The sequence below is a fragment of the Podarcis pityusensis genome (genome assembly GCF_964106645.2).
Source record: "Podarcis pityusensis genome assembly, chromosome: 6".
NCBI lineage: Eukaryota > Metazoa > Chordata > Lepidosauria > Squamata > Lacertidae > Podarcis > Podarcis pityusensis.
In genome coordinates, this window is record NC_138030.1 from 4,643,602 (window position 1) to 4,668,954 (window position 25,353).

Below are 25,353 nucleotides of genomic sequence, written 5' to 3' on the forward strand. Positions count from 1 at the left end.
GTACATTGCGAGCATAAGATGTTTGCTGTGGCTGTGCCTCTGCGATGGCTTGCCTCCTGTTAGGTCGCACACCGGCGCCCAGTCACTCGTGCCCATTTGCACAATCGCTGGGCAGTCTGCGATGGAAATCACGTATCGGGGATGCTCTGCTGGGGGGAAATCTTTCTGCCTATTCCTCTAGCCAGACAAAGCTGCCTTCTTATCTCCACATAACCAAGGAGGGAGTTGGTACCACCCAGCAAACAAGCCCCTATTAAGGACCCGTGTTGTCAGATGAGCTTGAGAGATGTGTTGGCAGGATGAATGTGCCCTTTGCATCTGGGGAGGGGGGGGAGATTTTCTGTGCCAAACGTTTGTCTCGGTTCTAAAGTAGCAATCTTAGGTCTAACTGCTCTGAAATCGCTTCTTAGATGGATCCTCGATTGTCATGTAATGCTTGCAGCACTGTCAGAACTTCAGCCAGTTTTGGGTATCAAACTTGAGATGTAGAGAGAAGGAATATCTGCTGCCTGGGGATTCAGCCTGGGTGCCACAACCAACTCTGGGCGAAGGACAGGGAGGGCAGCCATCTTTGCACCAATAGGCTGGGGCTGGCCATGTGGTCTTCCTTAAAGGTAAAGGGACCCCTGACCATTAGGTCCAGTTGTGGCCGACTCTGGGGTTGCGGCGCTCATCTCGCTTTATTGTCCAAGGGAGCCGGCGTACAGCTTCCGGGTCATGTGGCCAGCATGACTAAGCCGCTTCTGGCGAACCAGAGCAGCGCATGGAAATACCATTCACCTTCCCGCCGGAGCGGTACCTATTTATCTACTTGCACTTTGATGTGCTTTCGAACTGCTAGGTTGGCAGGAGCAGGGACCGAGCAACGGGAGCTCACCCCGGGGATTCAAACCGCCGACCTTCAGATCCACAAGTCCTAGGCTCTGTGCTTTATCCCACAGTGCCACCCCCCCCCCATACAAGTTCCTGAGTTGGGCTAGTTGTTCTGAGCAGGTGATTTTCATCAGTGTGCATTGCAGAGGTCTGTCTCTTGCCATATGGACCTAACAGGTCCCTATGGTTGTCATCAGAGGCCCTCTTCCAGCTGCCTCTTCTAAGGAAAGTGCAAAAGATGGCAACAAGAGAACGGTCATTTTCCGTGGTGGCTCCCAGATTTAGGTGTGCTCTCCGCAGGGAAACGTACCTGCCACCAACATTGTTAGCCTTCAGCCGCCAGGCAGAATTGGTTAAGTTATAATATGGTATTATTCTGGCCTTTTAGTAGGATGGGATTTGTCCTTTGTGTCAATAGATGAACAGTTTCACTGTTCTTGTTTCTGTCTCTGTTGTGGATTATAAATGTCTCGTAGGTTGTTCTGAATTTTAGCACTTGCACTAGCTGCTTTGAGGCTTTTTTTGTGTAAAAAGCAATGAACAAATATTATTGTAACAGCAAGTACCTTCAATGCGGGCTCTCCGCTGGATGGTGTTGCTGCAGCTGTTTTGAGTGGCAATGGATGGGGGGAAATGACTCTAGGCGATCTGCTTGTTGTGAGGTCCTTTTAGCTGCAGAACCTCTTCCTTCCATTTTATTATAGAAACATAGAACTGTAGAGGAATCTCCATGGCAGACGGGCATCCAACCTCCATTTAAAAACCTCCAGTGAAGGTCTAGGACCTTCCAAGGGTGTCTGTTCCACTGTCAGAAAGTTCACCCTAAAAAATTTAGCTGGAACTTGAATCCATTGGTTCGGGTCCTACTCTCCAGAGCAGTAGAAAACAGGCTTGCACCCTCTTCCATGGGACAGCCCTTGTGAAATATACTCGGAGTCGAGAGTGGATTTAGTGCTCTTTATTCAGCTCATAGTGGTGAGGAGGAATGGAATGCTTTATATACATTATCTGCTTTATATACATTGTCTGCTTTATATACATTATTTACACAATGGGCCCCACGTGATTGGCTAATTCCGGGATCCTCCTGTAGGCCAATCAGGTTGCGGATTCACTTCCACCTGGAGCTGGATTGGATGGCTCCTGTGGACCACTCAGACTGCTGCATTTTGGATCCTATTCAACTCAGTACATAACACCTTGAGATATTTGAAGATGGCTATATCTTCTCTCCAGGCTAAACATACCCAGCTTCCTCAACCCTTCCTCATAATGCTAGCAGTGGACCCCGTCACCCTCTGCTGCTGCCTCTTCATTTTCCTGTCTGTGGCTTTCAGACTTGAGACTAAGGGGCCTCCTGCTCTATGGCTCTCATCTTTACAACTCTCCCAATGAGGAACATCTTGAGAAATCTCAGGGGAGCCTGGAGGGCTTTCTAAGAGGCACACACAGCAGCCCCATCTAGCACAAACCAAAGGGATGTTGTGAAATGTGCCACTAGATATCACTGGAATGCATGCAGGCTTCGTTACAGGGTTTCCCAGGTCCTGGAAGTGGATTTACGTGAGTGTGGTATCATGACAGTGGACACAGCTGTAGGGTGGCTTTTGAATAAACGTGTTTAAAATAAAACTTTAAAGGAAGAAGAAGTGCGCTGTTGGGTCAGGCCAAAGTCCAGCTTTTTCCCCATCAGCTAAACCAATGCCTCTGCAAAGTCTGCAGGCAGTGGTTCAAAGCGGTGAACCGGGTTCGCATCTCCACTCCTCCACATGCAGCTGCTGGGTGACCGTGGGCTAGTCACACTTCTCTGAAGTCTCTCAGCCCCACTCACCTCACAGAGTGTTTGTTGTGGGGGAGGAAGGGAAAGGAGAATGTTAGCCGCTTTGAGACTCCTTCAGGTAGTGATAAAGCGGGATATCAAATCCAAACTCTTCTTCTTTATCATCCTCAGTGAGTTTGTCTGTTGTTGCTGTTTAGTTGTTTAGTCATGTCCGACTCTTCATGACCCCATGGACCAGAGCACACCAGGCACTCCTGTCTTCCACTGCCTCCCACAGTTTGGTCAAACTCATGCTGGTAGCTACAAGAACACTATCCAACCATCTCGTCCTCTGTCGTCCCCTTCTCCTTGTGCCCTCCATTTTCCCCAACATCAGGGTCTTTTCCAGGGAGTCTTCTCTTCTCATGAGGTGGCCAAAGTATTGGAGCCTCAGCTTCACGATCTGTCCTGCCAGTGAGCACTCAGGGCTGATTTCCTTAAGAATGGAGAGGTTTGATCTTCTTGCAGTCCATGGGACTCTCAAGAGTCTCCTCCAGCACCATAATTCAAAAGCATCAATTCTTCGGCGATCAGCCTTCTTGATGGTCCAGCTCTCACTTCCATACATCACTAGTGGGAAAACCATGGCTTTAACTATATGGACCTTTGTTGGCAAGGTGATGTCTCTGCTTAGAGTTTGTCTAAGCCTCCTTAAAAGCCATCCAGGTTGGGGGCCACCACTGGGTTTTGTGTGAGCGAATTCCATAGTTTCAGCTATGTGCTTTGTGGAGAACTTTGTTCTGCCTGGCCCAAATCGCCCAACACTCAGCTTCATTGGACGGCTCCCAAATTCCAGAGTCTTGCTTGATGGAATGATGGTCTGATGCCCCTGGACTTTCACATTTGAACACAAGGAGCGCGGTGTTTGCTGAATCGCCCTGTGGCCCATGCAGTCTGACATCCTGTTCTTGTGCTGGCAAACCACATTCCCCAGTGGGACACCACCCACAGACTTCTCAAGAGAGAAGTGTCTGAAAGTGGTTTCTCAAAAGTTTTTTTTTTATATAAAAAAAGCCAACCCACTGGCAAGAAAGGGAAGGGGAAGCAGCAGACGGGAAATGAGGGTAACTCAGGCAGCCAGTGGTGGAGTGGCTGAGGGTGAACAAACTGAACTTGAATTTTGGAAAGATGAAGGCCTTGTGGGTGGGTGCTTCCTGTATCTTGGAGACAGGTCAACTGCCTGTACTGGAAGGGGTTGAACTCTCCTCTGGTGGAGCAGCCGTGCTGTTTGGAGGGTACTTATCATCTCTATGGCCTCAGTCCGGTATACCTGAAGGAGCGTCTCCACCCCCATCGTTCTGCCCGGACACTGAGGTCCAGCTGCGAGGGCCTTCTGGCAGTTCCCTCGCTGCGAGAAGCCAAGCTACAGGGAACCAAGCAGAGGGCCTTCTTGGTAGTGGCACCCGCCCTGCGGAACGCCCTCCCACCAGATGTCAAAGAGAACAACTACTACCAGACTTTTAGAAGACATCTGAAGGCAGCCCTGTTTAGGGAAGTTTTTAATGTTTGATGGACTAATGTATTTTAATATTCTGTTGGAAGCCACCCAGAGCGGCTGGGGAAACCCAGTCAGATTGGCAGGTTATAAATAATAAATTATTTTATTATTATTGTTATTATTATTTGCAGCCAGGAGTGCCTTTTTACCAGCTCCAACTAGTAAATTAGAGGTGACCATTCCTTTTTTTTTAAAATGATATTTATTAAAGTTTCAATAAAAGATTAAACATAAAACATAAAAAAGAAATACACAATTCAAAATATACAATACATAATCTAAAAGGAAAAAAAATAGAGAAACAAGAAAACAAAAGACAAAAAAGAAAGTAGAACAATTAAAAACAATATCACCTTTTCGTCTCCATTTTTAAATTTACTTATTTTCTGGACCTCCTCGTACCTCCCTCTTTTGTATTCCAGTTCAAATTGTTTGTCCAGCAATTTCTTTCCCTCTTTTTTTAATCCCAATCTTAACTCTTAATATAATATAGCATTAAAATTTTACCTTTTAAAAACCAAATTTCCATTTCCTTAAACTTTTTTAATCCTAATCCTTAATCTTAATCTATCCATAATTTTAAATCCTAAACAGCTGGATCTTGCAGTCCAGGTGACCATTCCTGGACTATGACAGCCTGACCACAGTGGCTCATGGACTGGCAACCCCAAGGCTTGATTACTGTTCCATGCTTTATACGGGGCTGCCCTTGTATCTGGTCCAGAAGCTTCAACTAGTGCAGAATGCAGCAGCCAGGTGGCTCACAGGAGCAGATTCCTGGCAACGTGTTTCTATAGACTGTCTGATTCATGGTGCTCCACCTCGATCCCTGGGTAGTTCCACTTTGGTAGTTCCCCCTGTGGCTTGGTGGGCCTTCACCAGGGATGGTGCACTTGGTGCAGCACACCCTGCCCTGTGGAATTCCCTGCCAGTAGAGCATTTCAGCAAAAACCGCCCCTCCCTACCCTCTGACAGTGTCTGAAAACTACCGTATTTTTCGCTCTATAACATGCACCCGACCATAACACGCACGTAGTTTTTAGAGGAGGAAAATCCGTAGGCATGCCACCCGTAGGCATTTCCTCCATAACACGCACAGACATTTCCCCTTACTTTCTAGGAGGAAAAAAGTGAGTGTTATGGTGCAAAAAATATGGTATATTGTTAGGCCTTTGCAACATGAATTTTCTCTTTGTAGCCATTTGGCATTTATTGATGTTTTTACGAATGCTTTCTGCTGGTTTTATTCTTTCATGTTGCACAGTGCCTTGATATATATATTGTTTTGAAAGTGTAAATATGTAAATGCATAAATCTAGGTCAGTATTTTTACACTAACTGGCAGCGGTTCTCAGACAAGGAGCCTAACAGGAGATGCTGGGGATCAAACCTGGGGTGCTCTGCTGCTGCTTTGAAGCAGTGTGTCTTACTAAGGAGGTTAGAGAGACCCACCAAGTGCCACTGACCTCCTTTGACTACTAGCTCTGTGCCTGGGGCAGAAGGAAGTGGGGGGGGGACAGGCTGACAGGAGGAAGTGATGTCAGAAATGAAAGTTGCAGGCCCCTAAGCTCCTGAACGAAGTCTTGTGGGCAGAGCACAGGAGCAGAGATGTTTGCAGTCTTGGAAGCCATAGGATGCTTCAAAAACCCATCGCTCTGATCTTGGAAGGAGATGGAGACGTAAATTTGTACACTAAACTGTGTAAAGGAGCAAATTGATGTATGCAAGGAATGGGGGAAAATGTATGGCCTAGCACTGTGTGGAGTGGGAACGGGGAGATGGTGCAAGGGCTGTGAATTTGGGGGGAGGCAGCTTCTCAGAGACAGGTGACTGGGAACTGTGGGTACAGAACTTAGAGGTTTTGGTCTGATCCACTAGGGCTCCTTTTATATTACTCTTGCAATAAAAATAGGTGTCAGAGGAAAAGGTTAGGAGGGCCCACTGGCTGGGTCCTTAAAGGTAAAGGGACCCCTGACCATTCCTTCCAGTCACAGATGACTCTGGGGTTGTGGCGCTCATCTCACTTTATTGGCTGAGGGAGCCGGCGTACAGCTTCCGGGTCATGTGGCCAGCATGACTAAGCTGCTTCTGGCAAACCAGAGCAGCACATGGAAATGCCATTTACCTTCCCGCCAGAGTGGTACCTATTTATCTACTTGCACTTTGACTTGTTTTCGAACTGCTAGGTTGGCAGGAGCTGGGACTGAGCAACGTCGCGGGGATTCGAACCGCTGGCCTTCTGATCGGCAAGTCCTGATGATTTATTCACCGGGAACCAAATTCCAAAAGTTGCATTTATTTGCTTTAAAGAAACACACGACTTTGGCTTTTGAATTTATTCTTGGACTTGTGATTCCTGATTCTCTATTGAAACCAGGGGGAGGGGAGAGATTAAAGATGTTGGTCAGGTCAGCCTGGACAGTTTGGTCTCTACCCCCTCATCCTTTCCCAAGACGCATGAGGGTCTGGCTGCAGTTGCCTCTTTCCTATATTCTGTACATGCTCAGGTGCACTCTCCTCCCCAACCCCCGTTTCCAAGTCTGAAGCTTAGCATCTAAAGCAGATTCCTAAAAGTTTAGCTCAGTACTTGCAAGAAGAGAGGTACTGTTCTATGAAGACTATGGGTGTGGTGTTCCGCTACATTTTACTGAAATGAATGAGCATGGCTTAATGGGGTCCATTCATTTCCATAGGTCTCCTCTGTGCAGTTGAATACCACCCTATGCCAGACACAGGCTCATAGCTGTCAACTTTCCCCCTTTCTTGCGAGGAATCCTATTCAGAATAAGGGAATTTTGAAAAAAGGGAAAAGTTGACAGCTATGCAGGCTGTGCAGTCATACCAGGCTGCCTTACCTTAGCTAAAAAGAGATGATGTGCATTTTGCGAACAGAAGCCCAGATCCATTCCCCAGCACTTTCCAGCAGAAAGGAGACTAGACAGGAGGGGCTGGTGGAGAGTTTTCCCTGTCTAAATCCTTGGGAGGCCCCTCCCTCAGCGCAGTAGTAGACCCTACTAAGCTAGAGAGGTTTGGTTCAGGACTCTGTCTTCAACGGTAGCTCCCTCTCGTCTTGTTCAGGAATAAATATATATTAGCCCCTCTCTCCTCCTCCTCCTCCCTGGAATGAAATCCTTCCTGATTTCTGTGTTTCCTGTTTATTTCCTGCCACCACCATCAGCTCACCTCCTTCCTGCATCCCTTGTCTGACAGTCCCATCCTAATTCCCCGGGCAGGCTTTCCATTCATTTCACCGAAGCTTTTATCAGCTTTCTCTCTCTCTCTTGTATTTTCCTTGGGGAAGAGTTGGAGTGGTAGCTGGGAATGCAAGAGGAGCAGGGCGGGGGGGGGGGGGGCTAGGTTGGTGGGGGAGAGGAGAGAGAGTTCGCAGACGGAAGCACTTTGCAGAAGCCAGACTTTGTGCAACAGGGAGTCTCCAATTCTCCCACTGACCCCTCCCTCCCGGTCTCATGCTCAGCCTTCTTTTGAAAGCCTGGGGAGAAGAACCCAGGAGTGTTTTTCAGGAGACAAAGCTGCCTCCCTTTGCAAAGGGAAGGGCAAGCAAAAGGGAGGCAGGGGAGGAAGCCTCTGAATTCTCCCAGCCCACCTTAAGAAAAACAATGTGTGGCTGATTCCAGGCAGGCAGGGGTGACCTTACAAAACACAAAAAAAGCAAGTTGGCTTGGAGCGAGGCAGGCAGGCAGTCGTAGTGGTACAGCCTCCCTTGTGCTTTTTCCACACACACCCCTCCAGCCTTTTCTTCCGATCGCCTCTGTCCAGCTTGCTTTGTGAAAAGCTAGCTGGGGGGGGAGAGAGAACTAGGACTGCGTGGAGCCGTTCCCAAAAAGCTGGCTTGCCTGCTAGAGAGAGAGAGACGGGGGGGAGGCGACTCTTTCTTTTCTCCTGAACTGGTACATTGTTGAAAAAAACAGAGCCCCATCAATGCTAGGCAACGGGAGGAGGGTGGGATGTCTCTGAACCAGCAGCAGCAGAGAGCAAGAAGGCGCTGCAGAGAGACACAAGCAGACTGACAAGCGCAGCAAGGCAGGGTCCAAGGGCTGCAAAGGTGACACAGAAGAGCCCACCTCCCTTGTGTCCGCAGGGGGGGGCCTCTCTCTTTTCCCCTTTTCCTGCAGATTCTGCCGCCCCGTCTCCTCCTGGCATTGCTGCTTGGGGAGGCGTGCAAACCCCAGCCCCGTTCCGAGGAAGTGTTTTTCCTCTGCAAAAAAGGGAAAAAAACATCTCCCCTTCTTCTGGTTTCTTGTGACTCTTAAGGTTTCCTAGTGCGACTGGTGGAAAGGCCTGGAAGAGGAGGAGGAGGAACAGGGAAGGGAGGGGGGCACCCCAGCAGCCTTGGCATGTGACTGCCTGCCTGCAAAAAGTGGCGATTTTTTTTTTCCGCCGGTCCCGGGGCGAGCGAGGAGCGAATTCTCGAGGTGCGCGCCTGTGTCTGCGTGTCTGGGGCGCTGCGCGCTGCAGCGGATGCTGGCCAGGTGAGTCTGTGCCCGGCTGCGTGGCTGTGTTTGCGTACGTGCTTTGCCAGGCACCCGGGAAAGGATGTTGTTGCACAGTTTTTTCCCCCCCTGATGCGCCTTCCTCCCGTCTCCCTGCCGCTTTCCCCGCCGCTGCCCTGATGTCCTCTCCGTAAAATATTAATCTCCCTTTAACCGTTTTTAGCTGGAGATGTTTCAGGAGGAAGGAGATGGAGGGAGGGGGGCATAGAACTCCTGATTTCATCGGCTCTGGAAAATAGGTTGGGTTTGGGCTCTCCCCCACCCCCACCCTGCCGATGTCTGTAGACGAGGAAGTAAGGTTGGTTTCCTCATTTTGGGGATGGAGTGATGCGGGGGTTTGTTTTCTTCATCTTCCTTGGCTTCGTCTGCCCTTCTCTCAAAGAGAGAGAGCGACACAGAGAGAAAGCCGCTAGAAGCACCCTCTGATTTCCTCTTCATGAAACTCTTTTTCTTTTTTTTCCTTCTTCCCTCCAGTAGCAAATGACCATGGACGCTCCCGGGCTTTCTTCCAGAGGTTTGCTGACCTGTCTCCTGCCTCCCCTGCTGCTGTTCTGTAGCTGGTCAGGTAAGAAGAGCTTGTTTCCTTTTCCATCCAGAGCATCTTCTGCTAAAGGACATGTCTGGGTTTTGACTTTGATCTGTTCGCCCCCCCTCCCTCCTTCTCCTTGCAAAAACCAGTTGTCTGGTCTTGGCATGGTCTTTGGTTGTCGCAGCTCCTTAACAGAGCAGAAGGACGGATTTGTGTTTTTGTTATTACTTGGTTTAAGGGAGCATTTGCAGGGCTGATGAGTTGGTTAGGAAAAAGACCTTGATCCCTCTCCTTCCTTGCAAGATCCCCCTCCCCCCCCCAAACACCACCTACGTACGGTTTCTATCTACGGTTGTGCCAGGGCACGCTCAGGAAATGTTCCCTAAAAAGCCGGAGCTATGCAAAGGCTTCCGAATGATATAATGTTGTGCTCTGTTCGTGAAGGTGGTGGTACTGTTGCAGAAGGCGCTGAGTCCGCCTGGCATTTGGCTGGCATGCACAATGAGGCGCCTGAGGAGAGGAGAGGAGAGCTTCGGAGATTAGATGGGCATCTTGTGACTTCACTGCCTGTCTGCTTGCGGAGTGAGGAGGTTGTGCTGCTGGTGATGTGATTTAGCACTTGTGTCGCTTTTTAAAGACTCGAAAGCACCTGCCGTCTCCTTACAACAGTCCTATAAGGCGGGGCAGCATTGTCCCAGTGTGGTTTATATGGACTGTGTTTAGCAACAAGTGTGTGTGTGTGCGCGCGCGCGCAAACAGTTCTACCTTCATAAATCCCTGAACTGCTCAGGTCTTTCATACTTCGAGAAATCACCTCTTATGTTTGCTGCAAACTTGGGTTCGCTGGCAATGCCCTCTGGAAAGTGGCTTGACCCATTGGCAAAGGCAGAAGATGTTCCAGTGGTTTTGCCTCCGCTAAACCTCTTTTTCACCAGAGGGTCACCAAAGTCTGGGCTCGGGGGCATCTTTCTGGAGGCTGTGGGCAACTTGTCTGCTCCAGCAGGCGTTGAGTGATGGAGACAGCAGGAGCTCTGCGTGTTCGTGTATCTTTATCCCATTTATATTATTGACTTGCTGGCTGTTTTACCTGAAGGGATGGAAACTGTACGTTGCAAGGCACCGCTTCTCGGCTTGAACTGCTCTCTTTTGCTCTAGGAACTGTTCCTTGAAGTCCGTTGCTCTTCCCATTTTACAGATGGACGCTGCTAGGTTGAGAAGGGTGTGTCGTGAACGCCCCACTGTCACCACCACCCTGGAATTATGTCTCAGCCAAGCTGCCTTAGATCCTATCCTGACAGTATTTTGGGGGCAACCCTGTATAATGCCAATAGCACACCCCCTTTTAGGTTTTGATTCTTAGAAAGAGATAGTTACAAAATACAGCCCTGCACCTTGAAGATGACCTCCAGCTCTTCTAGGAGAATCTAAATGCATTTGTGCCTGCTATCAAAACCTCTCTCCAAGTCTCAGCCTCTCATCCTTACAATGGGAATACTGGCCTGGCTTTGATGTGGCACTTGTAATGGCAGGTTAATTGGAGAGCTGGCTAGGATCCAGCTGGCTGTGTACTGCAACAATTGCCCAAAGGCAAGAGGATATCCTATACATCCCCAGCATGTCCTTGCCCAACCTTTTTCTTGGAAAGTTTTCAAAAAGGAGGTTCTGCTGCCTCCCTGGCTTCCTGATAGGTGCCCATCCATCCTTCGCTAATTGCCATTGTATGCAGCTTCATTCTGTGGCTTAGATGCTGCTTAAAAGTTATGTTTTTGGTTAAACCGTAGGGAGGGAGAGAATATATAGAGACTTGCCTTATATGAAGATCATAGGTCCATAGCCTGCAGTATGGCAAGGCTGGTAGAGCAGAAGACTCTTAATGCCAGGGTTGTGGGTTTAAGCCCTGGCACAAAAGGATTCCTGCATTGTAGGGGGTTGGACTAGATGACCCTTGGAACCCCTTCCAACTCGACAGTTCTGTGATTCTATGAAGCTCAGTGGCCTCTGGACTAACTAGCAGCCTCTTTCCAGGGTTTCAGACAAGAGACATTCCCAGCCCTAACTGCAGGTGCCAAGGATCAAAACTGTTGTCCTTTGCATGCAAAGCAGATGCTATACTGCCGAACCAAGGCCCTATGCAAACAGAGAAAGCAGCTTATGCAGAACGGTGCTTCGCGTAGCTCACTCAGTACGATCTACACTCTCCAGGGTTTCAGGCAGAAGCCATTCCCGGCCCTACCTGGAGATGCCCGAAACCAAATATGAGACCGTCTGCTTGCGGATGTTCAAGTGCAAAGACAGCGCTGCGAATGAGTGTTCCTGCAGGAAATGTGTGTGCTTCAGCCAGTGTTTTCCACAGGACCCTCGCAAGCAGCGTATGACTGTAGCCCGACTGTGCATGTTTTCTGGGAAGCTTATTGAGGCAGCGTTCCCAAACGGGTTCTAAGTGCTAGGCTTTCTTTTGTGACTTCCACGGCACAGCCGAGCAAACAATGGTAACCTGTAAAGCAGAAAAGAGTTGGCATGTATGGTGAATGCACACAGCCTTTGCACACCCATGTACGTGAGAATTCAGACAGAGGTGGGGGTTCCCAGCTGCACTAATCTGCCCAGCTGCTTAAACATGTGAGTGTGTGTCATAAATGATGTCCACACTTCACAAGTATCCTGCATTGTAATGTGTGAGAACAATGCTGTGCATTTATTCGCACTTCCAACTCCCCAAACTGCTTGTTGTTCCAAAATCCTTATGCCTTTTATTAGACCAGGCATCCCCAAACTTGGGCCTCCAGATCAGGCACAGGCAAACTCAGCCCTCCAGATGTTTTTGGACTACAACTCCCATGATCCCTAGCTAACAGGACCAGTGGTCAGGGATGATGTGAACTGTAGTCCCCAAACATCTGGAGGCCTGAGTTTGCCTATTACTGCTCCAGATGTTTTGGGACTACAATTCCCATCATCCCTGACCACCGGTCCTGTTAGCTAGGGGTGATGGGAGTTGTAGTCCCAAAACATCTGGAGGGCCGAGTTTGGGGGTGCCTGTATTAGACCAACCATGCTGTGAATATTTTTGGTTGTCCTGATGGAAAGCAGTGGGCTAATAAATATTTTGGACTTTTCATATCATCCAGCAAAGCTGCTGTTTTACACCTTTTTCCTACACCTTCTCATTGTCAGCAGCAACCTGACAAGGGCAGCATAATGTGGGGAGGAGGCCATGAAAGAGGGGCTTGCTTAACCCTCCCCACTCCCCTTGGCGAATTCATAGCTGAGGTGATTCATAAGAAGTGCTTGGCTGCAGATCAGGCCAAAGGCCTTCTGGTGCAATGTGGACATCCCATGAAGCTGAGTGTTGGTGGATCAAAGGAAGTCCTTCTTCAGGCAGTGTGTGGTTAATCTCTGGAACTCCCTGCCACAGGAGGCAATGCTGGCCACCAACCTAGGTGGCTTTTAAAGAGGACTGAGCCAATTCATGGAGGAGACGCTCTGCTCTGCCTCCACAGCTGTAGCAGCGATGCTTCTGAATACCATTTGCTGGAAACAACAGGAGGGGAAAGTCGCTCTGGTGCCCGGATCCTGCCTGCGGGTTTCCCATAATGGGCATCTGTTTGGCCACTGTGGGACCAGAATCATTGGACTAGGCAGGGGTAGGCAACCTAAGGCCTGAGGGCCAGATGCAGCCCAATCGCCTTCTCAATCCGTCCCCTGGATGGTCCGGGAATCAGCATGTTTTTACATGAGTGGAATGTGTCCTTTTATTTAAAATGCATCTCTGGGTTATTTGTGGGGCATAGGAATTCATTCATTATTATTTTTTCCCAAACTATAGTCCGGCCCACCACATGGTCTGAGGGACAGTGGACCAGCCCACGGCTGAGAAAAGGTTGCTGACCCCTGGACTAGGGGGACTAGGCAAGTCCCCTAAATGTTCCCTTGGTGTCTCCAAACCCCAGGAAGCTCCTGTCTGGCTTAGGGAGGGAAGTGTGATCCTCTGATGGGTCCAGGAGCCCTCCTGCCACCTTCCCAAAGCCTGGGAAGCTTCAGCCTGGCTTACGGAGGAAGACAAGATGCTCACAGACATGATGTGAGGACACCGCGACGTCAACCCCCCCCCCCATCGCTCTTCCAAGCTGGTGCCTCTGACTCTAATTGTTTTTCCTTTCAAAAGTTTCATCATATGCCCCTGGACCCGATGGGTCATTGGCCTGACTCAGCAGGCTCTTGCTATGTTCTTATGCCCAGCGGCTGAGCAGATGCCTGTGGCAAGGCCATAAGCTGGACCCAAGTGCAACAGCTCCATCCATCACCCTGTGCCAGCCTTTGTCAGCCTAAATGCCCTGCAGATCTTTTGTGCCCACAACCTGGGACTCAAAGGTGTTGCAGCTCAAAGCATCTGCCTGGTACTCAGTTGATGAAGGGCTGATCTGCTCTCCGGCCTGCGCGGAGCCTGCAGAGAGTCGCTCTTACTTTCCTCTCTTTCCTTCCGCCTCCTCCATGACAGCCGCCCCTCCCCATCCCTTCCACGTCGCCACAAACTGTCAACATAATTTCTTTAATCTAGTCTCTCCGTCGGCTAAGCGCATCCACAGGCGTTCCTCGTATGATTTGCTCCATCATCCCCTCTGATTCACTCACACGCGCGTGTAAGCGACTCCCAGCCCAGTGTGCGATCTCGGTTGTAAAGGGAAGCTCTATGGGTGGGGCAAGGCTGAATCTCACCCCCCCCCCTTCAACCTTTGCCAGGCATCCAGTCGCCAACTGATGCTGTGGCAAAGGATGAGCATGTGGAATTAGCTTGTGGTTCATTTCCCCCTCACTCCGCAATTCTTGTCATTGCTGGCAACCGTCTGTTTCGTGGGCCTCCAGGGGTGAAGTCAACCCCCTGCGTTGACAGCACAAAAGTGAGCTCTCCGGGCCACAAGCCTGGCCAGTGTATATGGAGGTTCTGGGCAGCCTGGGGAACAGTCAGGGTACAAATAAGTATAATGATGACCCTAATTACAGAGCTAAGAAGTAAATTCTACACAAACCCAGAGCAGAGTCCCTAAGGCAGTTGGATGGAGCCTTGTATGCCTCCTTCTGGGGGCAGGGGGCGGGCGGGTGTGGGGGACTCCTTGTTCCTGAATAGGGCAACTGTGCCCCTGAAGGACCAGGTGCGCAGCCTGGGAGTCATTTTGGACTCACAGTTGTCCATGGAGGCGCAGGTCAATTCTGCGTCCAGGGCAGCTGTTTATCAGCTCCATCTGGTACGCAGGCTGAGACCCTACCTGCCCGCAGACTGTCTCGCCAGAGTGGTGCATGCTCTGGTTATCTCCCACTAGGACTACTGCAATGCGCTCTACGTGGGCCTACCTTTGAAGGTGACCCGGAAACTGCAATTAATCCAGAATGCGGCAGGTAGACTGGTGACTGGGAGTGGCCGCTGGGACCACATAGACTGGTCCTGAGAGATCTGCATTGGCTCCCAGCACATTTCCGAGCACAATTCAAAGTGTTGGTGCTGACCTTTAAATCCCTAAACGGCCTCGGTCCTGTATACCTGAAGAAGCATCTCCACCCTATCATTCAGCCCGGACACTGAGGTCCAGCTCTGAGGGCCTTCTGGCAGTTCCCTCATTGCGAGAAGCCAAGATACAGGGAACCAGGCAGAGGGCCTTCTCAGTAGTGGCGCCCGCCCTGTGGAACGCCCTCCCTTCAGATGTGAAGGAAATAAGCAGCTATCTTCTCTTTAAAAGACATCTGAAGGCAGCCCTGTTTAGGGAAGTTTTTAATATTTAATGCTGTATTGTTTTTAACACTTGATTGGGAGCCGCCCAGAGTGGCTGGGAGACTCAGCCAGATAGGCAGGGTATAAATAATAAAAAAAACATTATTACTACTACTACTACTACTACTACTACTACTACCATTATGGCAACTGCTGCAGCCAAGCTGGTGCCAAACCAATTGCTCTGCTTGCCTTTGGACCACATTAGCCAGGCTGAGAAGGTGGGCAGGTTGTCACCTGGGCAGCCCAGGACCTCTAGACACACCGCCCAGGCTTGCTCCCTGGGGAGGTGACTTGGTGCTGCTTACCCAGGGGTTTGACTTCACCCTTGGAGGAGCACTCCATTGTCTGTCGAGACAGATGGATGCCAACAGGTTTATCAGGCTGTAGAACAGGCATCCTTAACCTCGGCTCTCCAGATGTTTTTGGGCCTACAACTCCCATGATTCCTAGCTAGCAGGACCAGTGGTCAGGGATAATGGGGATTGTAGTCTCAAAACATCTGGAGGGGCGAGGTTGAGGAAGCCTGCTCTAGAAGCCGCACCCCTTGCAGCTCTAGGAGGTGAGGCCTAGCCACCCTTCAGATTTCCCCCAAAAACTCATTGCATGGAACTAAAAAGGTGGCTAAACCCACAGCAGCGGCAGCGGCTGAAGGATTCTGAGCTGGCCCTGAAAGCACCAAGCAGAGAAAGGGTTAAGCACCCTTTCCCTTCTAGCCGTAAATAGTGCCAACACCCTCCCAGTGGTGCTTCATTTTGGACCTTTCCCAGAGTGACGAATTGGTTAGGACTAGGAACTGAGATAAATGAGGGTTCAGTTCCCTATTTGGCCCATGAAGCTCACTGCGTGGCCTTGGGCCAGCTGCTGCCCCTTAGCCTATCTTGCAAGGTTGTTGTGAGGAATAACTGAGGAGGGGGGAAGAAGCATTTATTTCTTTAGTGTGTTTATCTCTTGCCTTTCTCCCAAGCAACCATTTATACCACTTTGAGCTCCTTGGAGGAAAAGGTGAGATATAAATGCAATCAATAGAAGGCTTGCCTGGGTTTAAAACCATGTCCGTGCGAAAAGCAAGTCGCTTCCCATCATTTCATGCTGTTGATTTGGGACGGCGCCTTCTCTGAGGTGCAGAGCAGGTTAGCATGAGTGACCTGGTGGACCTGTGTCAGAGTAGTACCATTTCAGACTGGGAAGAAGGAGGGGTTAGTAAAGCAGAATGTTTCCCCTGAATCAGGTGTTTCTGGACGACCAGGTTATGTAGCATTTCCCCTGGTCGGTTTGCAGGGAAATTAGACTGCACTATTTTCATGAATCTGTTTGCGGGGAGGTTAGATCGGTGGTTGCCAAACTTGTTTGGGGCACTGCCGCCCCCTTGGTTCCGTAAGTTCATTCCCAGCGCCTCCTATAAAAAACATTGTTCAGAATAGCGCTTTCATGACCCACTAAGGAAGATAATAGCACCATAAAATTCAAAACAGTAACGATCAACTGCACATTTATCCCAAATCCAATTAAAACTATTTAGTTTAACGAATTAAACAAAATTGATGGACTTGGTACCAGATTTTCAAAGCATGGTAGTCGTTTAGACCTCCAGTGTTCCTCTGAAACCCAATTGCCTCTTAGCATCCCACTACAATTCCCATCATGCCTGACCACTGGTCCTGCTAGCTAGGGGTGATGGGAATTGTAGTCCCAAATATCTGGAGGGCCGGAGTTTGCCTATGCCTGAGATGTTGCATCAAAGCAAGTCTTATCTCACCTTACCTGACCCTCACCTTCCTCATTGCAAGAAGTCTAGCCTTCGGGAGAAATTGGGTTTGTTGTTTAGGATCCTGCAAAGCACTCTAATTGCCCAGTCTGACTATTGCAGCATGTGATTGAATCTCGCCCCCAGACAGTGGCAGGCTGGAAGTTCCCTTATTTGCACATAGAAAACTACCATGTTAGGGAGGAGAAGGCTAGTCTAGTCTTCAGCGTGTGGTTCTCTGTCTGAAGGGATATTCATGTGTTTTTATTCCTATTTATCTTGCTTTTGTAAACCACCTTTGAAGCTTTGTTCAAGGGTAGTATATAAAAAAGGGAATAAATGAACAAGTGCCGTCCAGTTATAGGTTTATCCTGCCTCATCACCTGTTTTGTGAGAATCTTCATATCCTATCTTCAGAATTATGTCTTTAAAATGCATCACTGCCTGATAAGCTCACGTCTTACTCTGGCTTCTTGTTTCCTGTTTCCTCCTGTCCTCAAAATGCTGATAATCTGCCAGTCATGCTTTGATTGCACAACTGCCATTTCTGTGTAAAAACCGTTCTGCTTTACTTTTGGGCACCACATTTAACATGTTCAAGGTTGTTAAAAGGAAGGGAAAAGGATTATGGAGAGCTCCAAAAAGGGTACGGTACAGTGGTACCTCTGGTTAAGAACTTAATTCGTTCTGGAGGTCCGTTCTTAACCTGAAACTGTTCTTAACCTGAGGTACTACTTTAGTTAATGGGGCCTCCTGCTGCTGCTATGCGATTTCTCATCCTGAAACAAAGTTCTTAACTTGAGGTACTATTTCTGGGTTAGCGGAGTCTATAACCTGAAGTGCCTGTAACCCGAGGTACCACTGTATCTCCAAACTGAGTGAAAGGGCAGTAAAATGGCAAGTGCAGCTACAAGTAAAATGTAAAGTAAACTTAAAGGACCTCTGGATGGTTAAGTCCAGTCAAAGGTGACTATGGGGTTTGGCACTCATCTCAAATTTTCAGGCAGAGGGAGCTGGTGTTTGTCTGCAGACAGCTTTCTGGGTCATGTGGCCAGCATGACTAAACCACTTCTGGTGCAACAGGCGAGTGCCACAGTGGTACCTATTTATCTACTTGCACTGGTATGTTTTCAAACTGCTAGGTTGGCAGAAGCTGGGACAGAGCAATGGGAGCTCACCCTGACATGTGGATTTGAACCGCCGAGCTCCCGACCGGCAAGCCCAAGAGGCTCAGTGGTTTAGCAGCTCCAAGTAAACCAGTGTAAAGAGGTGCATGTCAGAACAAAAGCGTTTAAAAGGTATGCTGGTGGGGTCTGAGCTGGTGGCAACTGACCAAGAATGAGACCTTGGAGTCATAGTGGGTATTGTAGAGCTGGAAAAGTCTGGGAAAGGGGAGATGTCACAACTTCCCTATGAACAAAGGTTGCAGCATTTGGGACTCTTTTAATTTAGAGAAAAGAGAATTAACAGCAGACGTGAGAGAGCTTCATATAATTATTCATGGTGTGGAGCAAGTGGAGAGGTCTCCTCTCTCTCACTACACCAGAACCTATGGACTTCCAATGAAGCTGAAGGTTGGAAGATTCAGGAAAGGAAGGAAGACAAAAGAACTTCTACACACAGCCATAGTTAAACTATGGAACTCCCTTCTTGATGGCCACCAACTTCAACTGCTTCTTCTTCTTCTTCATTGAATTTATATACCATCCTATACCCGGAGGTCTCAGGACAGTTCATAGAATAAAATCAAAATATAAAACCACAAAATACATACTCAAAATAAGAACAACCTAATAACCCCCCACCCACCCCCAAAAACACATTTTAAAAGGGCATAGGGTCCTCACAACATTTAAAGTAAGACAATTAACAAACCTGGACAGGAGCCACTCGTTGGAAACTTAGATGGCTTTAAAAGAGGATTGGAGAGGTTTATGGGGTTCCAGCTATCAGTGGCTACTAACTATGTTGGCTAGGTACTATCTTCCCTGTTGAGGGGAGTAATTCTTCTTAATCCCAGTTGCTCAGAGCTGCAGGAAGGGCTTGGATCCTGCTTTCACAGCCTCTGGTTGGCCACTGTGAAGACAATATTCTGGGCTAGATGGGCAATTGGCTTGATTGGCTTATGTTTTTAGCATGCAGTGGTGAAATTCAGACCGTGACACTTACTGGAGACGAGTGACTGCATGACTAATGCATGCGTCTCCTTTTTTCTTTTCTTTTTTGCTGCAAGTGTTGGCAAAAACAAAGCACATGCTTCTTGCAGCAGGCAAAATGGAAAGCGGTCAATAACACTTGGAAATTCAGCTATTAAGTAAGAGTAATCAGGCGGGCACCTCCTGGTCCTGGGAATAGGCCTGCTCTTAAACGGTGCGCCTAATTGAACTGCTGGTGTCTGGTGGATACTCATGACAGCATCTTGGTTCTCCTGTGGTAGAAAATGATGGGAATGACAAAGTCGAACATTACGGATGCAATCCTAAACTGTGGGATGCGTTCAGACAACCAGGATGAGGAGTAGTCCAGAAACAAAATCCTATAAGGAACAGTTTAAAGAGCTGGGCTTGTTTAGTCTGCAGAGGACAGTGGTCTTCAAATATTGGACAGGTTGAAGATGGAGTAGACTGGTTTCTCTTTCTATACAAGAACCAGCAGGCAGGAAAGCTGCAAAAGAAACACATTTTGGTTAAATGCTAAGGAGAAACTTCCTAGCAGGAAGTTTCAGCAGCGAAGTGGATTGTTCCAGAAAGGTGGTTAGCTCTCCATTACTAGAGGGTTAAGCAGAAATTGACCATCTCTGAGAGCCAGTGGGCTGTAGTGGTTAGAGCAGTGGACTTGGGAGAGACCAGGTTTCATATAATAATAAATAAAACTTTATTCGCATTAGCCAATGGCCATAGCAACAGTAAAACATTACAGTATACGCAGAAAAGGAAATTTGATATAAAAGCACAATTTAAAGTCCTGAATCAGCCGTCAGTTAGTGGCCCTTATTCTGATTGCCCCTGCTATGAACCTAGCAACCTTTGCTGTTATCTGCTCATTTTGATCTGATAGAAGGAAGCACATTGCGGCAGTGGTTGAGTGCCCTGGGATGGTTAGTACGAGTGGGGTGATGATCTCTTTCCTCAGGTCTTTGTAGAGAGTACAAGACAGGAGGGACATGTGCCGCTGTTTCGGTGCTGCCATCTCCACAGGGGCAAAGACGTTTCTCAGGAGGAATCTTTTGGAATCGACCCTCAAGTACTGCAGATGGCAAAACATCCAGTCTTGCAAGTGTAAAAGCACGTCTGTATTTTGGGATAATGTTTGTGCAGATATGGGGCCAGAGAATCAAAATGGAGAGGTGGAAACTGAACATACCAAGGGCAGAATTTCCTTATAGCGGCCAGGTTGTTCTGGTGCTCCATATCTTTTAGACGTTGACCAGTTAGTCTGTTTGCTTTAGCGGGGCCCATAGTGAGTAGGTGTTGTGGGGATAAGCCACAAGAGTGAAGTTTTGGATAGACAGTTTTAAGCCAGGCACTTTTATGGGAGTCTGGCCAGGTTTCAAATCCTTACTCAAGCATGAAGCTTGCAGGGTGACCTTGGGCCAGTTACTGACTCTCAGCCTAGCCTACCTCACAGGGTTGCTGTGAGGTCAAAGAGGGTGAAGCATGCATGCTTCTTGGAGGAGATTTGAACTGTAATAATCAATCATCTTTCAGGGGTTGCAAGATTCCTGCCTTGAGCAAGAGTTGGTCTGCGTGATCATCTGTGTCCCATAGAACCCTGGAATTGTGTGATTCTGTTAGGGAGCAAGCCCCATTCCACTAAGCAGGAACCTTACTCAAACACGCTTGCAGAAGAGGTGTTTAAGCAAGAATGCATGTATCAAGGTGAACCCAGCGTGCCTGGGGAAGGAGCTAATTGCTGGCTTGTTGTTATTATATTTGAGCAAAAATTATATTATGTTTAACTTTTATGTATGGGATTCAGAGTGTCTTCAGACTGCCGGTGTTTTGTGAGAGGGATTCGAGCGAATACCAGAACTTTAGCTTTTCACACTTAAAGTGGATTAAAGAGCTCTGTCGCTCTAGTGCAACAAATCCTCACTAAAAAAGCCAACAGACTTTTCTGTGCTTTGACAGGGACAGGGGAATGCCTTGGAAAATGTGGGATGGATGAATGATTAAGTGGAACACATGTAAACCCCCCGCAAGCAAATTGGAATGAATGCTCGTTCTTACACAACCGCCCTGTAAACAAATCGGAACTAAGGTTCAATAAAGACCAGATATAGTTTTAAGTTCCGCATAAGCTTTGTGCAAGCAAATCAGGAGAAATGCTCAACAAACAATTCGTCTGCAGGAGCCCTTAATGACAATTTTACTTGTACACTTCATTGACCTTTAAGGAAGAAAAATAGAATAGTCTAAGTAGCAGAAATTGGTGCAATCAATTTCATAACAGATGAAGGATTTTTCTTTTTTTTAAGAACATAATATGTCCTTTTCCCCGAAGCCTTAGTGGTTGGGCATTCTACATCCTGACAAGTGTGGGGTGATGAGGATTTAGTGCTTAACAGTCCCAGGGTCTGTTTGAGAGGGAAGGAAAGAAGAGTTACTTTCCCAAATTCCAGCTGTTGCCTCTTTCCCCAATCACGAAAACACTAGTCCATGGAGAGAGGGCTTTGGCTAAATTCTTGGGCTCTGAGCGATGGGTTTGGGGAGCATGTTTAGGGCCTGATCCTGCACTTGGAAATATCTGTGTGTGTCCCCTAAAGGTAGTTGTAGATTGTGTTGCCAGGTCTGTCAGAAAGGCAGTATGGACCTCACAAATGATCGGTTCCTCCATAGCTATTAACTAGTGAAAAATCCAGAGGCAGGGGCACTTTACCTCTCAACACCAGTTGTTAGGGGAGGGTTGATTTCTCTGTGATTGTGGGTTTCCCAGAAGCAGCCACCTGTCCACTGTTAGAAATGAGGTGCGAGGCTAGATGGACCCTTCCGGTGAAGCACCGATGTCATTTGCAGTGTTCTAATGGACTCAGTGTATGGAAGTGAGAGCTGGACCATAAAGAAGGCTGATTGCTGAAGAATTGATGCTCTTGAATTATGGTGCTGGAGGAGATTCTTGAGAGTCCCACGGAGTGCAAGAAGATCAAACTTATCCATTCTGAAGGAAATCAGCCCTGAGTGCTCATTGGAAGGACAGATTGTGAAGCTGAGACTCCAATATTTTGGCCACCTCATGAGAAGAGAAGACTCCCTGGGAAAGACCCTGATGTTGGGAAAGATGGAGGGCAAAAGGAGAAGGGGACGACAGAGGACAAGATGGTTGGACAGTGTTCTCGAAGCTACCAGCATGAGTTTGACCAAACTGCGGGAGGCAGTGGAAGACAGGAGTGCCTGGCATGCTCTGGTCCAGGGGGTCACGAAGAGTCGGACACGACTAAATGACTAAACAACAACAGTGGACTCAATCTAATGGACTCCAAAACTTTCATTCCTGGGCTAGGTTTGCAGGCTGCAGTGGAGGCTGACGAAAAAGGGATTTTTGGCAGAAGCTTGCCAATGTTTTATGGCAGCCATCGCCAGCCTGATGCTTTCCAGATGTGGTTGAATTTCAACTACCATTAGCCCAAGCCAGCATCAGTTGTAAGCCAATGATACCTGGAGGATACAGCTTGACAATGGTTGCTGTTTTGATCTCCCTTCCCCCCTGGTTCCCACATCCATCCCTCTCCAAACTTTAGCCCCTAACAATTCCTCTTCGCTTTCCAAGGACCTATTTGTGTAGTTGTGATTTGCAGATCTGCTTTCCTCCCCCCCCTTCCCTCCGTGGCATTTTAATGTGGTGCGTTCCTATTAAATGATGATGCATTAGCTCAGCTCCCCCAAATCAATTTGGAGCCACCTGCAAGAGCAGAGGTCTGTGCCCTCGGGATTCTATTCTGAGCTGTCTCGTGACTCTGCAGAACCGAGATCAAGTTGGCGGGGGAGATGTCTGCCAAGGGGTGGAGGCGGGTGGCATCTGCAGGAGTGAGGTGTCTGCTTTCGAAGTTGGCAGCGTTCTGTAAAAACAAAGTGAGACTGTGGATCGGGCAGAACAAAGGCAGAACAATTTTTTTAAGAATTTCCCTGTTGTTCTGTTAAAATACCATGCCACAAAATAAAGGGTGTGTTGTTGTTCTGCTAAATTGCTTCTCCTTCTTCTGCTGTTGCTGCTGCTGTGGTTTGGGCTTTGAGGGTGGAACAGGGCTGAAAATGCAATCAGCTGGTTACAGTATGCTGTAGTTAGTTTTTAAGCTGTTCCCCGCCGTGGCATTATTAAAGTTGGCAATATAGAGATTTTTGCGGAGAAATAAAGCGGGGAATGCAAGGAGTGGGGTTGCAGTGCTGGGCCAAAACCAGCACCACACATCTCAATTCATTTGCATCCTGTTCCGACTCCAAGGAGCTCTGAATAACTTTGGGGTTGCCGTGCTCATCTTGCTTTACTGGCCGAGGGAGCCGGCGTACAGCTTCCGGGTCATGTGGCCAGCATGACTAAGCCGCTTCTGGCGAACCAGAGCAATGCACGGAAATGCCATTTACCTTCCTGCCTGAGTGGTACCTATTTATCTACTTGCACTTTGATATGCTTTTGAACTGCTAGGTTGGCAGGAGCAGGGACCAAGCAACGGGAGCTCACCCTGTCACGAGGATTCGAACCGCCGACCTTCTGATCGGCAAGCTCTAGGCTCTGTGGTTTAGACCACAGCGCCACCCACGTCTCTTAAAAAGCCCTAAATGCTGCAACAAAAACTATTTTTTAAAAAAATGCTGCAACCTTTCCTCACATAGGGACTTGCCGCATCCCCTTGCTCATTTGGGCTGTCCTTTTCTGAAACTTCTCCAACCCTGCAATGTCCTTTTTGAGGTGAAGAAACCAGGACTGTTCACTGTATTCCAGACGCAGTCATGCCGTAGATCTATGTTTCCTTCCTTTCCTAATGATCCCTATCATGGACTTTTTCCTGTTTCACAGCTGCTGCACGCTGCGTTGACATCCTTCCAGATGTCAGAAGTGCACACAGGGTCGCCATACCTGCCTCCAAACCTCGCAAACGTCAACCCGCCTCATTCCTCATCGTAGCTGCAGCCCCTCGCAGAATTGCTAAAAATGTTTTGACTGGGTTTTGACTGCAACAGAGGCAGAGATGGACACTTAACTTTAAACATAGCACTCTGGTTAACACCAGGGATACTTCACAGATGATTCTGGGCAGGGGCTCAGTAATTTATGCTGCTCAAGACAGTTTTCTCCTGTAGGCTTCCTTTCCTGTCAATCAACGCCAGATGTCCTATCACCAGATGCCCACCGCATGCTGATAGCAGGTCTTCTCTACTTAGCCAGACGCCATCGCCAGTCAGTCAACCATATGATTAAAAAAGTGCACTGGTATTCAGTGTATCATTGAAAGATAAACTAATAGCATAATCCATTGCAATATTCCCCAGGGAGCACAGCGGTATTTTTTGAACTATTTATAGGCTGTCTGTTATCTTTGTGGATCCCAAGGTGGGGTGTGGGCTACACACAAAATAAACAAAATCATATAATACAGAATGATAAAAGAACACTTAAATCAGAATGGGACTCTCATAGGCCTCGAGCCAGCATGGTCACAGGTCAGGGTTGATGGGATTTGTAATCTTTTTGCCCATTCACTCAGTTTGGAGAGGTCCTTTTCAAGCTCTTGATGATCTCTCGTGGTTTTAATGCCCCTGAAGAACGTTGCATGCTCAGCAAATGGGGCCACCTCCCTGTTTAACCCTAACACAAGATCATTTATGGAAAAATTAAAAAGCACAGGTCCCAGTACCAATCCTTGTGGAGGTGGGGCTGGACTCTACTTTTTACATCTTTTCATACCGAGAACTGGCCATTTATTCCTGCTCTCTGCTTCCCGCCTAACCAGTTCCTGATCAACAAGAGGACCTCTTCCCTTATTCCATGAAAGCAGAGTTTGCGTAAGAGTCATCAGTGAGATGCCTTGTTGAAAGCTTTTTCATCATGTGTATGTCAATGCTTGTTGACACACTCAAAGAGAGTGTCCATGACACAGGACGTCCTTTGCAGATGCCATGATAGCTCTGCTTCAGCAAAGCTCTTCTGTATCCATGGTTATTTTATCATTAGCAATGGCTTCCACCAGTTTTTCCAGGACAGACCCTACGCTAACCAGCCTGCAATTTCCAGGATCCCCATGATCCCATTAAAAAAAAAAAAAAAGGTGTTACATTGGCTGCATTCCAGTCTTCAGGTATGGAAGCTGATCTGTGGGACACGTTACATAATTTTGTTAGAAAATCAGCAAATTCACATTTGAGTTCTTTGAGAACTCTTGGGTGGATACCATCTGGACCCGATGATTTGTCAGCTTTTATTTTTTTTATTCTATTAGGCTTAAAGCTGTATCTCTCATAATCACTATCTGCCTCTGTTGCTCAGACCTCCCTTCCTACAAAAGTTAGCTCTGGTGCTGGGGTCTGCCGTATAGCATCAACCATGAAGACCAATGCAAAGAATCATCCAGCTTATCTGCAATTTCCTTATCCTCCCTCAGCACCAGTGCTGGATTTACG

The 25,353-nt window shown here is 48.1% G+C and overlaps 1 protein-coding gene across 8 annotated transcripts in view; it reads left to right on the forward strand.

The window, feature by feature from the left end:
• The first annotated feature begins 7,922 nt into the window (after nucleotides 1–7,922).
• Nucleotides 7,923–25,353, forward strand: part of LOC308480051 (tyrosine-protein phosphatase non-receptor type substrate 1-like) — a 117,050-nt gene continuing 99,619 nt past the window's right edge. For 2 of the 8 annotated variants that reach the window (XR_013987921.1, XM_081011313.1), the window contains exons 1-2: nucleotides 7,927–8,680; nucleotides 9,176–9,266. Coding sequence is in view for 7 of the 8 variants with exons in the window: in XM_081011313.1 (XP_080867439.1) it covers nucleotides 9,182–9,266 (85 nt within the window). In the remaining variant the exon portion in view is untranslated. Of the gene's footprint in view, nucleotides 8,681–8,748; nucleotides 9,000–9,175; nucleotides 9,267–25,353 lie in introns of those variants that run through there. The other 6 variants (XM_081011308.1, XM_081011310.1, XM_081011312.1 and 3 more) reach the window with 6 other exon arrangements.